Here is a 17552-nt window from a genome sequence, read left to right on the forward strand (position 1 = left end):
TGGAGCTGGGGAACGAGCTGTTGGAGAATGGTGTAGGGAAAGGGAGCTGGGGGTCCTGGGGACAGCAGGGTGACCATGAGCCAGCACTGGGCCCTTGTGGCCAGGAAGCCAATGGGACCTGGGGTGGGTTAGAAGGGGGTGGTCAGTAGGTCAGAGAGGTTCTCCTGCCCCTCTGCTCTGCCCTGGGGAGACCACACCTGGAATCTTGTGTCCAGCTGTGGCCCCTCAGTTCCAGCAGGACAGGGAACTGCTGCAGAGAGTCCAGCGCAGCCACCAAGATGCCGCAGGGAGTGGAGCATCTCCCGTGTGAGGAAAGGCTGAGGGAGCTGGGGCTCTGGAGCTGGACAAGAGGACACTGAGGGGGGACTCATTGCTGGGGATCAAGATGGAAAGGGGCAGTGTCAGGAGGATGGAGCCAGGCTCTGCTGGTGACAACCAGGGACAGGACAAGGGGCAATGGGTGCAAACGGGAACACAGGAGGTTCCACTGAAAGAGGAGAAGCAACTTGTTGGGGTGAGGGTGTCAGAGCCTGGCCCAGGCTGCCCAGGGGGTTGTGGAGTCTCCTTCTGTGCAGACATTCCAACCCGCCTGGACACCTTCCTGTGTAACCTCATCTGGGTGTTCCTGCTCCATGGGGGGATTGCACTGGATGGGCTTTCCAGGGCCCTTCAACCCCTCACATTCTGGGATTCTATGACTCTGTGAGGGCTCAGTGGGGGCACAGGGGAGGCACAAATGCAGATGGCGAGGCAGAAAGGGAGGAGGGCTTTGAGGAGGAAGGTAGGTCTGCAGAGACCCTGCCCAGTGATGGAGCCACTAGACTGCAAACATTGTCCTACTTTCCTCTCTTGTTTCTCCATAAAGCACCAAATATGCTGGTTTGTTTGCTTATTTTATTATTGGCTCCCCATCAGAGTGCTCCAAGTTGTCCAAAGTGTATCAAGTTGTGCCTTGCATGGCTCTTAGTTTGGGAGCTCGTAATGCAAACACTTACGAGGAGGAATCATTCCCAGCAACCAGCGATAGCCAGAACAACTCTGTATATAGGGGGGTAATAGAGAAGTTGTCCTGATTCTGGGGTCCTGAGCAAATATGTATCAGCAATCTTCTCTCTTCCCAAGCATAAAATTTAAAGGTGTCTTTTTTTCCCCCTTTTATTTGAAGGCCTTTTAAACCTAGAGAAGTTGCTTCGGCAGTTCCTCATCTCCAAGGACACGCTCTCGGTTCGGATGCTGGATGACAGCCGGGATCCCACCCCTCTCCTAAAAGAGATCCGAGACGACAAAACAGCCACCATCATTGTCCATGCCAACGCCTCCATGTCCCACACCATTTTGCAGAAGGTGAGCGTCTAGAAAGTGTCACTGATGTACACGCGGCTGCTTCCACCGAACGAGGTGCTGTGTAGTACAGGAGCATGTGTGTCCAGGTGTTGTATGATAATGGGTTGGAAAAATCCCCGCAGCAACACTGGAAATGCTCTCTGCTGAGAGGGGAATTGCCACTGATGGCATTTCTGGGGAAAATAATGTGCTCTGTCTTTCCAGAACTGTATCTGTAGAAGCAAAGATTTAATTGCTCTGAGCTGATGCGTTTGCTCTCTCAAAGTGGTACGTGCTTGCCATCAAACAGCCGTGGAGGGCTGCCTGGCGTTCTGAAATTAGTCAATCATTGCAATATTTTTCCCTTTTTCTCTAATTTTTTGCTTCCTTTTTTGTTGTCTTATTAAGCGAGATTTTATTTTAATCGTGTTTATTTTGAAGTGGTCTCTTGCTGCAGTTTTTAGCGTTTGTTTTGATAGTCTACTTCAAAACTGAGCAGTGGCTCCAGATGGAGTCTAAAGTTGTGCAGAGTTTCCCACATCCTGGAAGGAACAAGAAGCGCTTTGCTGAAGGGAGGCAGGATCCAAGCAGTGGGTTCCCCCATTAGAGCTGTTTGTATTATTCCCACCCATCCCCCCAACAGATTTTTATTCTGCCGCTTGCAATTTTGCACGTCTAAATCGGTAGGTTTGGGGTTTTTTGGGGGGTCCTGTCTATGCGGGAAGGAGCATTTGGTGGCCTTTTGTTTGTTTTCTGTCTCCTGGTCCCTATTTTGTGCTGCTGAGGGCTGTCCCCCTCCTCTGTTGCTATAGTGACTTCCCACAGCGCTCTTCGGGCACCGCAATCCCTTCCCCGCTCCAGCATCCTTCTGCCAAGCCTGATAAAGATGTCAGAGATTGCCGTGATTTTTCAGCAGTTCAGTAAAACCTAATGTAGTCTTCCTGGCTGGAGGATTGGAGGGATGGAAGGTAATAAATAATGAGCTGATCTGGCAACTCCTTGCACCTTGGGAGGGCTGCAAAGTGTTTTCTTTACAGAGCTACAAACTGAACAGGGGATGAAGTCGTGGTGAGCAAATAGGTGCATCCTTGGCCCCTGCACTATTGATTTGAAAGTGCCTTGTGTCAAACCTGTCTCAGGAGACCAGTCCTGGCCTCGGACAGCGAGAGAAATTGCATTTTCTCATCTCTTAGCCTCCGCATATGGGCTGGAGACACACGGTTGCTTCCTCAATTACCAGCCTGTCCCGTTCGCCCACCTGCCAGCGGGCACGTGAAATGGTGGGAGCGATGCTCGCAGGAAGCTCTTTGTCGCTCGCTTTGATTTTCTGCCCTTGAAATCGAACGCGCCGACTTCAAAGTGGGTCAGAGGGAGAGCTGACATTATCGCTGGCTCCAGAAGGGGAGAAGGGAGGGAAGTGGGTGCCAGGTTTTATTGTGTAGGGGCTTCAAAACGCAGCAGCTGGCTGGAAAGCTGGCTAGGAGGCGGGTCGGCAGCCTTCTCAGGAGTCGTGGTGCTCTTGTGGCCAAAGCGTTGTGTCCGGTTTGCCACCTGTGCAAGGGACGGGGTGACAATGTGCAACCAAAAGGCTGGGTGCAGCCAGACCTAAGCCACCGCAATGGTGATGACCTTGGTTTTGCACAGAAATGGGTAAAGAACAGGCAGGAACAGGGAGAGGTGTGATCCAAGCCGCTTCTCCTCTGTATCTTTCCTTCTTTCTCTCTTGTTGCCATCCTGAAGCTTCCTCGGAGAGGTGGAAAGGGAATAAAAGCAAGGAAGGGGATGCTGGTCCTTCCCTCCCAGCCTCCAGTTCCTCTGTGTGGTCCTGGGTGATGCAAAAACCTCTTTGCCGAGGTCCGGAAGCATCATTTGAGACCAGCTGTGCTTGGCAGTGAAACATTGGCTTTCAGGAGGATCTGCAGATTAATCCCCCACTTTTCTGAGCATCTGTTCCCACAATAAGCTCCTTGCATACTGAGAATTTTGGATATGGGCTTCGATGATCTGGTCTGTGGTCTATAAAACAGATCATCTCATGGAAAAATCTGTGTCCTTGTCTCTGCATCTCCATACACTTCCACCCTCTTTTGTCTAGTTTTGTGGCTATCGCTACCCTGTCTAAATTCTGAAGAACAGTCTGAGTTACTAGGTTTCATTAATGATGATTAATTTGTGGGACTGGAGCCCAAATCTGACTGATACACGTGGGAAAGCCACCGCTGGGATGACTGTCCTTTTTCTGCAGCTCCAGAAGAGCTTTTTCCGCCTCGCTCTCTGTGAAAGGAGACAAGCCCCGAGCTCTCTCGACTGCTGCTTTCCCTCGTTATGTTCAAAAAGATGTTGATAGTTGCACAGGGGAACAAAGCAGCAAACCCCGGCCAACCTCACGTTCCTCCGAATGCACAATACACCCAAGGAACCCCCATCCCACGGGACACCGGAGGGTCCCGGGGGGCCGGAGCTGTGCCTGGTGCAGCGTTGGGTGGTTTCTCTGTGCCAGGTGCTTTGTCAGTGCTGTCGCAAAGAGGAGACCTGAGGTAGGCTCAGTCCTGCTGAAAAATTGGTTCCCCAGACTTTAATTTCATGGGTCAAATCGTGTTGCTGTGTCCCACCCTTCCCTGCACTTGCAGGGAGCGATAAGGATGAAAAAGCAAATGTGGCCCGGTCTCTGCCGTGCCGGAGTGGAGATTGAAGATTGTCAGGCTCTGGTCTAATCTCCTTTCCTCTCCTTCACAGGCAGCTGAACTGGGAATGGCGTCTGCCTATTACACGTATATCTTCACTAATCTGGTAAGACGTTTTTTCTCGGCTTTTCCCCCGTGTGCGTGTAGAGTCATGTTAATGGGAGCTGATCCCTCCAGCCCGTGGGAGCGTTGGGAAGAGCCACGTGTTTGTGGTACACACAGAGGTGTCTCCCTGCAAACCCAAGCACCGCTCAGAGCAAGCCTTGGCTTGGGGTGTGTGTTTGGAGGCCACTGCACGCTTTGCTGTGCCTCTGAGCGCGGCTGTGCAAGGCAAAGGGTGGCACCATAAATGCTCAGAGTCAGAGCAGGGTACGTCTTCAGCACAGCCCCAGGTGATTTGGCTTTATAGCTACTAATAACATTAATGGGGGAATTGCGCGGTGAAATCCCTGAACGCTGCGCTAAACAAGGAGTAATGGGCCTCGACAGCAGCGGAGGGAAACCCAGAATAAACATCAGGGCAACTTCTCTCGCTGCAGAGCTACAAGGCTCTTAACAGGCTGTGAAATGGTGTGGGGGAGACGCCACCGCCAGCGAGACCAGATATTAATGTAGGTGTGGGGAGGATGGAAACCTGAGTGCGGCAGGATGGGCTGGATGATTAAGTGGAGGTGCCTTCCAACCCCGAATGATACTCATATTCTCTAATTTCTATTAATATTTATGCCAGGGTGCGTGTGTGCCAGGAAAGCCGAGAGCTGAATCACGCTTTGTGTTTGGGTGGGAGACAGACGGGAGCGGATGGAGCCAAACCTGTGGGCAGGAGAGCTGGAGTGGAGAGGAGGAGGGGGCAGGAGGGAAATGGAGGGAGTGAGAGCCAGGAGAGCGATGGGGACAGAGAAAGGAGATGTCAGGAGAGATAAAAATGCAAAGAAATAGAAAAATCTACTAGCGTCCTACCTGAACTAATCACATTCTGGTTCCCACTCTGTAGGTCTTCACCTTGCTCTGTACCCGTGCAGCAGGGACAGGCGAAGCCAGGACTGTGCACATAGCAATGGATTTTATTTGCACATCGCCGTGGATGCGCAAATAGAAATGGTGGAGTCAGTGTTCTTGGGTGGTGCTCAGACAACAGGAATAACTGGAAAAATTAAGCTCCCCGCTGCCACCAGCACCACCAGGCTGGTTTTGACCAAGGGTGTGATGAAGCGTTTGCTCAAGGTCGCGAGATGAAATTTGTCTTTGAGGCCCATTCATCTAGCGTGATGCAGTTATGGCAGGTGGGGAAGAAATGAATTCTGTTGCCATTCACTCTCGCAGGAAATCAATCTGTTTACCCACGTTGTTTCACCACTTGGCCAAAAGACCAGCCCTCAGCAGAACTAACTGGATTTTTGGCAGGGACCTTTAAAGAAAGGTGACATCGGGCAAAACCTGGGCAGATGGAAGAGACGTTGAAGGAAATTAGTAATATTTAAATGGGAATGAGAGATGGGAGTGAGCAATTTAGACTAATAAATCTGGAGGGATTATCAAGCTCCTAATGAACCCTCTGAGGTTTCGCAGTCACTGCCTAATAGAAAAGATAAAATCATAGAGAACTGCTGTCGAGGAGAGCAAGCAAAAAGATGGCTTTAAATGGAGGGAGAACCCATCAGAAGGGGAATAGACAGTCTGTTTAGCATTAAGCTGCTTAGAGATGGAAAAATATTTCAGGAAAAAAAAAGAAAAGGGGATGAAATGCTGAATTAAACACCTGCCCTGTGGCACTAGAGGGGAATTCAGTTTCTGTCTTCTAGCGTTAATTTTATTTAATAAGCGCATCTCAGCCAAGAGCTCGTTGTGTATCGCAGCGCTTCTCTCTGCGGAGCGTTAGATGGAGGCAAGTTGCTGCAGGTCCCTGACACTGGTCCATGGGGAGAGCGATTCGGGGGTGACGGGTGCGATTCGGGGCCCAACAAGTGCCGGTAGAGTCAGCCAGGGAGGCCGTGGTGCGGGAGAGCAGATGTGGCAGGAGGCAGCGGGAGCAAATGAGGAGGAAGACCTCGGCCCCCAGCGCATTTCCATCGGAGCCGAGGCGAGCAGGCTGATGTAAAAATATCCATGGGCTAATTTGCTGTGTGCAAATTCATTATCAGCCTCCTTCAGCCAGCTCAAGGGAGCCTTTTTGTCAGCAACAGAATCACAGAATCACAGGGTGTGAGGGGTTGAATGGCCCTGGAAAGCTCATCCAGTGCAATCCCCCCATGGAGCAGGAACACCCAGATGAGGTTACACAGGAAGGTGTCCAGGCGGGTTGGAATGTCTGCACAGAAGGAGACTCCACAACCCCCTGGGCAGCCTGGGCCAGGCTCTGCCACCCTCACCCCAACAACTTGCTTCTCCTCTTTCACTGGAACCTCCTGTGTTCCCGTTTGCACCCATTGCCCCTTGTCCTGTCCCTGGTTGTCACCAGCAGAGCCTGGCTCCATCCTCCTGACACTGCCCCTTTCCATCTTGATCCCCAGCAATGAGTCCCCCCTCAGTGTCCTCTTGTCCAGCTCCAGAGCCCCAGCTCCCTCAGCCTTTCCTCACACGGGAGATGCTCCACTCCCTGCAGCATCTTGGTGGCTGCGCTGGACTCTCTGCAGCAGTTCCCTGTCCTGCTGGAACTGAGGGGCCACAGCTGGACACAAGATTCCAGGTGTGGTCTCCCCAGGGCAGAGCAGAGGGGCAGGAGAACCTCTCTGACCTACTGACCACCCCCTTCTAACCCACCCCAGGTCCCATTGGCTTCCTGGCCACAAGGGCCCAGTGCTGGCTCAGCCCACAGCACCCGCTATTCCCAGCTGGTCTCCCATCCAAGTACTGACCGGGCCTGACCCTGCTTAGCTTCTGAGATCAGATGGGATTGGGCATTCTCAGAGTGGTATGGCTGTACATATTTTATATATACATATATAAAATATAGTGCTTGTGTAAGGGAATCATGGTGTGCTCCATAATAATAATAATAGTAGAAATAGTAATCATAATGCCAGTGCATAAATAGACCACTGCAAGCAGGCTGTTGTGTATAGAAAAACAATGTTCCTCCAGGTGCTGGGAATCCTTGAAATGGGCAGCGCAGAGGAGGGGGATGCTGGATGCCTCCAAGATCCTGTGCTACAATTAATTCTTCTAGCCTGTTAATTCTGTGTAGCTTGTTCTTGTTTTTGTTGTTTGTTTTCTTTTTCTTTCTCTCTCTTTTTTTTTTTTAATTTAACATATGGACCTCAGGCTGGATTTAAATTTCGAAGCATTTATCAAGGAGATTAGATGCAAATAATTGAAACAATTAAAATTATACTGTAAGAAGGAAGGTATAAAGGAGTTTTACTAGTGCCTTGAGTCAGATGGTCTATTCATTAGATGCAGTTTTGTTCACCGACAATATTGTGTGGAGGTGGTGTTGCTGATAAAACAGCTGCCGTATTCAATTTCCAGAGACTGGATAAATCAGTTTTCGTTTGGTTTTGTGTTTCCTGTTTTTGATTCTGTGTTTAGTGACTTGTAAAGAGGTTGGTCTTTCCTATAGGGTGAGGTTTCCAAAGCTGAATTGTCATCCTGGGTACCCTGTTGGAACCGGAGGGGAAACAAGTATCCAAATCACCCGGACAACATCACACATTTCTTTAGTAGCTCGTCATTATGGGAACATCCCTTGGAAGGAGGGCATGGTGTAAAGCAGAGGGTTTTTAGTCCTGCTTTGTGAAATTACCTTCTCTTGGTGTCTTTTTGTGTCTGGTTCTGCCAGGTTGTGCGTTCCATTGCGCTCTAGCATGAGGGAAGAACACGGACTCTCTTGTTGCGCTTTGACAAATTTTCCTTGCAGCCCAGCCAGCCTTCCTGCTTCCCGGTAGCTGATGCGAACGGTTTTTGTAGAGCCCCGATCATCCCCTGGATTTATGGTTCGTATTTCCAGTGGCATGTGGTAGCAGGGCACACAAATCAGGTTTTTGCGAGGGTGCCAAAGCAATTTCTCCTAGTTGGAGGTAGCGTGAGGAAAGGAGGATTTAGACAGAGCAATAACTGTACCTCTCTGCATTTTGCTGCCTGTGCTACCTTACCTGTCTTGGATCTTCTTTATGTGTTGTTCGGAGTCCATGCTGTGCTTGCTTTCCAGTTATCGAGTAAATCATTCTCTCACATACAGCCCGGGCCCTCTGCTGCGAGAGCAAACCTCTCTCTTTTCCTCTGCCCTCGTGCTGTCATGTCCTATTTGTCTTTCAGACTTTCCACCCCTTGTTTTGCACGAGCTGTGCTTTCCAGGTCCCAGCATTAGCACTTGACCTCCTTGCTGTCTGAGGGTTTGTCACTCTTCAAACCTCACGCTCCCTGCAGAGAAGTTGCAGTAAATTGCTTTTTCTAAACGTGTGGGCAATGTGTTTTCCTAAATTGCTCTTGTTTGAAGAACAGCCTCCAAAATGTAATAGCTCTCCTTGCATGAGGAGGTAAAAGACCCATCCTTACACATGGCACACTCTGATGCTTTTGTGATGCATCAACTTTGTCCAAGCAACCGGATTATATATATAGACAGTTCCGCTAAATTGTCCCCACCTTCAGTGAGATCACAATTCCTCTTTAACTACATGAATGGCCAAATAACAGTGCTTTGGGTCCATCTCCCACATCCACTTACCTACTAAAAGGCCACAATTTGTTGCTGTGATGACTTTTTTTTCTTCTATAGAAATTGATTTTTGCATGTGGCCCATTATAAACCTATCGACTCTGTCAATCGTTTATAAATAACCTGAGCCTTTCAAGAAAACCATAAAGCACTTAACATAATAATGCTCACTTGAGTAAATAAATAAATGTGTTCTTGGAGGAGCTGAGGAGCGATGACCAGGCTCAGCAGGATCCAGAGAGGCCTCTTCTCCACTGCGACATCTAACAGAGGAGCTGCCATGATCTCGGGGGAGAAATTGGTCACTGGTGCCAGACTGAAGAACTGTGAACACCTCGGTGCCGCAGGAGCCTCAAGGTCTTTTCAAGCTTCTTGCGAGGAACCTTTGGTTTAGCTGCTGGTTTGGGTGTCCCTGGAGGCAGAGCGGTTCTTCTGCTCCCCCTGTGTCCGTGAGTCTTGCTGCAGCCTCAGCGTGGTCATGCCTTAGCTGGGAAAACAGGAATAATAGCAGAGCAGCTGCACCAGGGTCCAGAGAAGAGCAACACGACTGGGGAAGGGACTTGAGCACAAGCCCTATGGGGAGAGGCTGAGGGAGCTGGGCTTGTTCAGTCTGGAGAAGAGGAGGCTCAGAGCTGAGCTCAGCACTCTCTAGAACTACCTGAAGGGCAGTTGTAGCCAGGTGGGGATTGGGCTCTTCTCCCAGGCATCAGCAATAGGACAAGGGGCCATGGGCTGCAACTCTGCCAGGGGAAATTGAGGCTGGAGATTAGAAAGCAATTCTGTGCAGAGAGTGGTCAGGCATTGGAATGGCTGCCCAGGGAGGTGCTGGACTCACCGTCCCTGGAGGTTTGTAAACTGAGATTGGACATGGCACTTAGTGCCGTGATCTAGTCAATGGACTGGAGCTGGACCGAGGGTTGGACTGGATGATCTCTGAGGGCTTTTCCAACCCAGTCCAGTCTGTGATTCTGTGACTTGTTGTAAATAGGACTAGGATGGTACTTTCTGCCCCTTTGGACTGAGCCCACTAGTCCTGCCACCCTGGGCCCCAAGAACCAATACTTTATCTTCTCTGCTTAGCCTTCAAATGGGGAATAACGATGCACATCATTGGCATCCGGCGGTGTCGGCAATGAAGCCTCTAGAGCTGTGCTGACTTTGCATGAGCTTCTGCATAAAAGCTGCCAGGCAGTCTCACTATGGGAACTGCGTGTGTTTGGAGGGTGACAGCTTTCCTAAGCGACAAATACTCTTGAAATGGAAGTTTTGCCAGCGTTGAGGGCTCAATAATAGAGAAATGGAAGCCTTGGCCCAGTATTGTCCTTCCCATCCCACATAAAAATAGAGGAGGAACAGTACAGCGTGTTCTGGACCCTGTGCCTATTGTAAATCAGCCTTCGCTGCCATCAGAGGGTCAGATCCTGGATCTGAGGGGAATGGGACAGATCCAAAAATCCAATGAAGTCCTTGCAGTAATTTAGAGGAAGGTAAACGTGTGTGTGAGCAAGAGAAAGGAGGAAGGGGAACATATTAGTGTCAGTGTAGGCCGAATTGAGCAAATCCTACTCCTTCCAGGGGCTTGGGATGGAATGAGGTCAAGCACGTTGTGCGTGGGAAGGTCTTGAAGTCCCTGAAAATGCAACGAGCCCATCTTTCCGCTTGTCTCCAGCGTGTGGGCAGTGGCTGCTGCCTCCCTGCTCCCAGGTGATCTGGCTTATTAAAAATGTGATAAGAATCGAGTCAGGGAGCGAGGTTCCGCGCACACAAATGGGATGCTGAACAATATCACTGGCTAAATCGATAAAGCTGGAAGAGGCTCAGCAGCCGGTGCGCAGCGCTGAATAGCAAACCGGCCGCCTGGCCGCTGCGGGGTGAGCAATAACCGGGAGCCGAAGGGAGAGCAGGGGAGTCTCCAGGGTTCGCAGCACCGCGCTTTCAAAAACATTTGCTTATCAGGCAGCCTGGTGTGGCACTAATAATGCCCTTTCCACGCCAAGCCTCCATCCTTGGGAGGATGTGTGGCAGCGGGACATGATTTGTGAGGTCTGCTTTAGTCTGGGAGTGGAACACTTAGGTGCGGATTTGGGAGGACACTTCGTTAGTTATATGCTTCACAGCCTCAGTATTTTATCCGTGTCTCTCTTAGGCAGGTTTTTAATCTCTTGCTGTTTTTTCCTCTGTGCCTCAGTTTCCCCCTCTGTATTCCTGGCAGGAGCCCCCGTGGCACTGTGCTGTGGCAAGATGAGAGGCAGCGTGGTGCTGCTGTTGTGTTACAGAGCCAGAGCACAGCGGGCAGGGCGGGAGGAGGATTGCCACCAGAAACCCGCCAGTGCAGCCCGAGGCGGGAGGAGGTTTGCGGGTGCTGAGTCCTGGTTGGGATCGGCTGGCACGTGATCCAGATGCACACATTGCACTGGGTAATACGCTTGTACCTCATGAGTTTGTGTTCCTAACGGAACGGAAGCTATAGCCTATCAAACTCCTGGTCGTAAGTCACAGCGAGCGACGCCAGGAAATCCAAGCTTTAAAATCATGAATTACAGCACGTGGCTGTGTGGCTTTTATTAGCCAGGTTCTCCTGATGATCAAACGTTCGGGTCACTCGGTAGGTTTTGTCTGCTGCTGTAAAGCGGGAATGCAGGTCGAGTGCCGCATGAAGCTCAGAAACCCAAGAGTGACTTCATCCTCTAATAACTCCTCCAGTGCCGTCTCCCAGGGAACCCCTTTGTATTCAATTAGCTAATGTGTGCCTAGCACTTGGAAAATATAGAGTGCTATAGAATTGCTAAGTGTTGTTATTTAACACCGCATATTTAGTGGTTGCAGGCCTGTAGTAGAAGTCAGAATATCTACACTGTAATTGTCTGGTGCTGCTGCAGAATTTGCTGTGATTTGAGCAAAGCCTGGGGACCTTTCTTCTGTACAAGTTCATTAATTTTGGCTGCCGGACCCTCAGGGCTTAGTTTTCCTGAGATCTCAGGAAACAGAATATTGACTTTTGGTGGGTGCTTTAAAAACCAGACTGAAAAGAGGGGGAAGAATTCAGGCAACCAGGATTTATGTACCTGAAATTAGCCTTGGCGTGGTATTTTGATGGTCTTTGTAGCTCAGGTTGCCCTGCTTGGCATAAAGAAGCTGGTCTGAGATGGGCAAAATGCTGGTCATCTCCTCTTTCAGTGTGAGGACAGGGAAAAAGTTATGGGCAGTGGAACAGGAGGTGATTGGGGAGACGCTGGGTGCACCCATCTCTTTAATTCACCAGGAATTGCCTGGAAGTGTGTGGTTCCAAAGCTGAGTTTGCACAGGTGGAGGAGCCTGGGCCAAGCACACCAGCCTTGGAGCCCGTTAACCAGAGTCTGCTGACAGCAGTGAGTTATTTTCATGATGACTCCTTGCTCTGGAAAGCCACCTTCCAGCCTGCCAGAGCATCCGCCCGCGCTGCAGATAAGGAAGAGTGACTGTGTGAGGAGAGAAGTGGCCGTGAAACTGTTCTGTGTAAGCCCCAGCCCCACCAGCTTTGCCTAGCAGTCAGGGTCAGCTATGTATATCCTAATTGTGCTCGGGCTGCTTAAAATTCTTCCTAACTTAGGCAAAAGTCAGCTTCAGTACATCTCAATGAGAAGCCCTTGGATCTGACACAGAATCCCTGCGCGCTCGCTGCGGAGCCGTTCACGTGCCGAGTCTTGCTTCTCAAATCTGAGCAGTATTTCTCTGCCTCCGTCTGATGTTTGAAAAGGTAAATGTGTTAAGACTTGTGTGCAAACACATGGTGAGAGGAGCCGTCTGAGATCATGTCCAGGAGAAGGGTTTTCCACCCCTTTTCTCTCTCGCCATGCGGAGGGCAGGGCTGATGGATGGGGTGTCGAGCTCTGGAAACCACCCGAGCGCTGCAGGCCTTGAATGGCAAATCAGTTTGTGTTTGTAAAACGTGGGTTTGGGAATGTCAAGCGTGGTGAATGACCAGCTAGGAAAGGAAAAACAACAAGCAGGGACAGAAGCTGAGCCGGCAGCGACTGCAGTACCTCGATGCTCTCAACCCCCGTAGCAGCCCTGACCTTACCAAATCTCTCTTATCCTATTGCAAATGAAGTGTGTCCCCCAAGGATGGTTTATCTCCATCTCATTGCATAGGCAGCTCGCGGCTCATTTGCTCGATTCTGACCTGGGCCAGCAGAACGCTCTTGTGCACGTCTGATGGAAAAACGTCGCAAGGCAGAGAGTCAGAGCTGGAGCGGAGGGAGCAGTGGAGGGACGGGGTCGCATCCAGGCCATGTGTGTTGCAGAGGTGGATGCTTTATGAGTGTGACAGCAGCAGGAGCAGGGGTTTCTGCAGCTGGAGGCTTGCCTAGAAAAAGACACATAGAGAGAGCGTTGGCTGCTGGAAAAGACTGAAGCTTGCAGCGACCAGCCGCCGCTAATGGGAGCTGGGAAAAAGCTGCTGTTAACATTTGAACCCGAGCAAACTGTTGTGTCCGTGGGGAAGAAGAGCAAGATGACTTCTAAAAGAAAATGCTCTAGTATGAAATCTTGTGCTTAAATGATGGCTTATTTGTTTCCAAAGCTGTGCCGAACTCCGAGAATAGTTAGATCACTTGATTTCCCACTCTGGTAAAATTATTGGTGCAGAACTAGGGCTAAGTTTCTGGCTTTGTACTATGAACACACAACTGGAATCAGACAACTTGTTTCAATAATATACTCCAGAGAGCTTTGCACTTGTAGAGATCTTTAGAAGCTGAAAGGTTGGTTGAGAGATTCATCTACTTGGTGCCTTTGTGACAGCGGTAATCAAATGTTACCACCAGATGGGAAGCAGGGAGAGAATTCACGTGTCCAGCTTGAGGCGACTGGAAGAGTCAGTGGAAAAGCAAAGAGTAGAGTTTAGAACTTGCCAGCTCCACGTTTCTCCTAATGCTGCGGGTTCAGCCTTGCGACTGCTGCGGCCGGCCAAGTGGTGCCCGTGCCTCAGTTTCCCCCATGGGAAGTGAGGACAGCAGGGTGTTCCCTTCCCCAGGAATCGCAGATTCGGGGAGCAGAGCGTAACAAACTTGCCAGGGCCTCCGCAACCTCGAAAGCTTAGAAACGTTTCCAGGGGAGAAAAGGTGTAGTGAGTAAAGGCACTAATTTCAGCTGCCTTGAGACTGGGGTTGTCTGGCCTGAGACTGAAGCCGTGGACTCTGTGGCTGTTTTGCTACATAACATCTCATTCTCTTCCTGCTCTACCGAAGCCAGGAGGGCAGTCTGGCAGCTGTGCCCAGCACAATTTGCCTCTTGGCTCTGCCTGGGGGGAAGGAGTATTGTTCAGGGGCTCCACAAATCTCCTGCTGCTCTGCTTGCATCCAGGATCTCCTCGGGCCCAGGTCCTCATTAGCCATCTGCCCTCGTCGCGCGGGCTGACAGGCTGCTGTGGGTAAACGGATAACCTGTCAGGAAGGCAGGAGGATAATATCATTCAAATGAATCAATAGTTCACAGGCAATTTCACGTTACCTAACGTTAATGCGGTTGTGTCCAAAATGCACTTAATCCTGCGTCTGATCGCGTTCTCGTGGGAGTTCGCTGTGCTGGAATAGGCTTGTAACTCCATGTTTCGGAGGTTTACAGACATTGTTCCTACCCGGGAAAGATGAAAAATGACTTGACTCACTGAGATCTCCTAGTCCACAGAGCCAAAAGACATCCGTATTAGTGATGAAAGAGAATGGGCATCCAGCAGTTTCTGAAACTATTATTCCCACCTTCTCACTCCATTTTAGCAATTAGCAAAAGAGAAATTAGTGAGGAAGGCACCATTATTTCCTGCTAATAGGACAAGGAGGGCTGGACTCTCCTCCAGGAAGCTGGCTTTGTCGTGTAGCTGCTTCCATTGACATGAGTAGCAAAACAGAGCTCTCCCTTTTTGCCCTTTTTTTACATACATCCTGCCACTTTGCTCTTCAGAAATACAAGAGGATGGGCCCTGCACCAAAGCCTCGCAGGCAAAGCGGCTTCTCACCATCCACAGATGGCACGAAGCAGCAGGACAGGATTTCATTTCATTTAGCAGCTTAGACTTGATGTCCTGAATTGGATGTGGTGCTGTTAGAGCAGCTTCACTCAGCACATGATGTTTGCTGTCTAGGTTTGGGTCCAGCTATCTACTATTTTACTAAAAATAGTAAAGGAAGGACATAAATTTCCCCCCAGACATGGGTCTCCGCAGTCTGGTGGTCTCGGTGGCCCGGGGATCCCTTCTGCCCCAGGTTTGGGTGGACAACCATTGTCTGTCCGTGGCTCTCAGCCACAGCAATACCCAGGCACAGCGTGTTTTCATGGGGATCGTCTGCCACGTGAGCTGGTTTATGAGCCTCAAAGAAGAACGTGGTTTGCAGGAACCAGCACTCAGAAATGAAAAGCTGCCTTGGAGGTGTTTTGGTCTCCCTGTGGAACTTGTGCAATAATGTCCTGGACCTGGCTGACACCTTCATTAAAAGCCTGAGACAGGCATTAGCACCCAGGCTCTGTGTGCCCGCTGGTGGGTGGATTTCAGCCTCAACGTAGGTTCCACACACAGGTTCTCGTAGCTGTGTGGTCCCGTCTTCCCTTCAAAGCTGTTGAGTGTTTCTGAAGATTTTTGGAGCTTGTTTTCTTCTCTAACCGTGTTTTCTGGTTTGGGCTGCTTTAGGAGTTTTCCCTGCAGCGCCTGGACAGCCAGATGGACGACCGAGTCAACATCCTGGGCTTTTCCATTTTCAACCAGTCTCACGCTTTCTTCCAAGAGTTTGTCCAGAGCCTCAACCAGTCCTGGCAGGAGAACTGCGATCACGCTCCTTTTACCGGGCCAGCAGTAAGTAAAGTCCTTCACTAATTATTTAATCCAAGCAGGCTCTGTACTAAGGAGCTTAGGCACAGCTCCAGGCTTGGATTGGCTCCCATGGTTGTAGGTCTTGGTGAGATGATGCTCCAGGAATGGGAAGCATGAACCTTAGCTAAGGAGGTAGGAGAGGTATCCAGCTGTGACTTATGGGGAACCTCCTGATCTGGAGAATATTAAAGTGATCCTGAAAGACTTTGGTCACCCAAATGGACCTTGGCGCACCACATGGAGCTTTGGAAGGCTTGTCTGTACTTGAACGGCTGTGCAGCCTGGAATTCAAGCCTAATCTTAATTTAAATTCTGTTTTATGTAAGTGCAGGGGATGATGCAGCCCTGATTGAGTGTGAAATTTGTCCCTGTGTGTTTTCTTGTAGGAAAAGAGGGAGTGTGGATGCAAACGGCTTAGGCAGGTGCCAAGGGGCTGTGTAGCCTTGTGTGCTCTAACTTCTCCCTGAGAAGTGTGCAGATCAGCACTGAAACCTTCCCTAAAGACCCTTCATTACTGGGAAGGTTTGCAAAGCAGATTTGCCAAATTGGGGCCACAGGGAGCCACAGCTGGAGCTGGGGCCAGGGAAAGAGGAAACGTCAGCAGTGGAACCTTTTGCATCATTTTTAATGAACTCAGAGTCCTCTTGACAACCTGTGGCAGCTGCGTGCTGCTGAAAACGTCCTTATTATCACTAGAAAGTGATCTTAAGCGGGCAAAATACGGAGCTCCACATCCTATTGGCTGCACGTGGAGTTCAAGATCCATGGATTGTCTCTGCCGTTGGAAATGTGGCTCCTAGAGCGCATCTCTCTGCGTAAGAACGTCCCTCTTTAGTGCTGAGAAGCGAATATCTCATGCTAAAAAGGGAAAAGCAAGCTCAACAGCTGGAAGTGACAGGAGGGAGGGTTCCTGTGAGCCGCAAACTCCCAGGGCTTGCTTGGTCGAGCTGAGAAAGCGTCTGAGGAAGGAGGAGGGAGCTGCTTGCTCCAACGCCATTCTCATTAATCACATCGCAAAGAAAGGAAATCAGAGAAAATCATTCAAATTACAGATGGCTAGATTAGGTAATTAGAAGTTAGGCTAAAACAGATGTTTGTAATTAAGTGTTTATGTCATTGAATAAAACCCAGATTGTCAAGTCTGTTTCACAGGATTTTAATGGTTTTAATTCTTCATGTTATGTTTGGGGGCAAAGATACACATAATAATGTTTTAGGAAGAGAAGAAAAAAACCACTAACTAGCCAAACCTGTTCATATTTCCCTAGAGATCAGTTCACTGTGAAACGTGGCCTTCACGTGGGAGATATCCTTAAATAACTAATCAAGTGGGATCTTCCACCTGACTCTGCTTAACCTGCTGGTAGTTAACAGGCAAACTGGCTTTTGGTGACATGGTGACAAAGCTGTGGTTTAAAATGTAGTAGTAGTGCGAGATTTTATAGGTGGCGTGAAGAAAGTTGAATGGAAATGCGATGTTCCTGAGGAAAACTGCAATAAAAAGTAAAATAAAAGAGGTACGTTGAGGGTACGGCAGGGACTTGTATTCGCTGCTACAAGGACTTGATCCTGTGCATCACAACCCACTCTGCAAACCCGAAATTGCTTGAAATCGTAAGGGGGCTGCCAGAAATCCTAACAAATTGTTCGAGGCTAAGGAGTAAAATATTCCAATCAATAATGTCAAATGCTTTGCTAAGATCTACAAGTCTCTTGCTAACCAGCTAATAAGAGATCATTAACTGCTCAGGGAAAATGGAAATGAAAACCCAGCAGGAGACAATTAAAAATGCTGGGCCAATGTTCTCATTTGGTATTAGATGGTGAAACTTTGGGGTTTTGTTTGCTCTCATAACATTTTCGTTTGGTCAACTTGTATTTATGTGGTTCCTGATTCAGGAAGGCATTTGCTAGTTGGATGTGGCAACCTGAATGGGCTTTGTTCCACGGTTAAAATTAAATATATGCTAAAGAGCTTCCTACTAAGAAAGGAACTTGTACTGAAGGCAACAAACAAAGGTAGGGAGAAGGGTCAAATGCAAGA

The 17552-nt window shown here is 49.5% G+C and overlaps 1 protein-coding gene across 1 annotated transcript in view; it reads left to right on the top strand.

Moving 5' to 3' along the window:
• Positions 1 to 17552, top strand: part of GRIK4 (glutamate ionotropic receptor kainate type subunit 4) — a gene marked incomplete at its 3' end in the record, with an annotated part of 110649 nt that overhangs the window by 53959 nt on the left and 39138 nt on the right. Inside the window, exons 5-7 of the mRNA XM_080357828.1 lie at positions 1166 to 1344; positions 4060 to 4113; positions 15329 to 15490. Coding sequence (XP_080213954.1) covers positions 1166 to 1344; positions 4060 to 4113; positions 15329 to 15490 — 395 coding nt within the window. The remainder of the gene's footprint in view (positions 1 to 1165; positions 1345 to 4059; positions 4114 to 15328; positions 15491 to 17552) is intronic.

The sequence above is a fragment of the Nesoenas mayeri genome (genome assembly GCF_963082525.1).
Source record: "Nesoenas mayeri genome assembly, chromosome: 22".
NCBI classification, from domain to species: Eukaryota; Metazoa; Chordata; class Aves; order Columbiformes; family Columbidae; genus Nesoenas; species Nesoenas mayeri.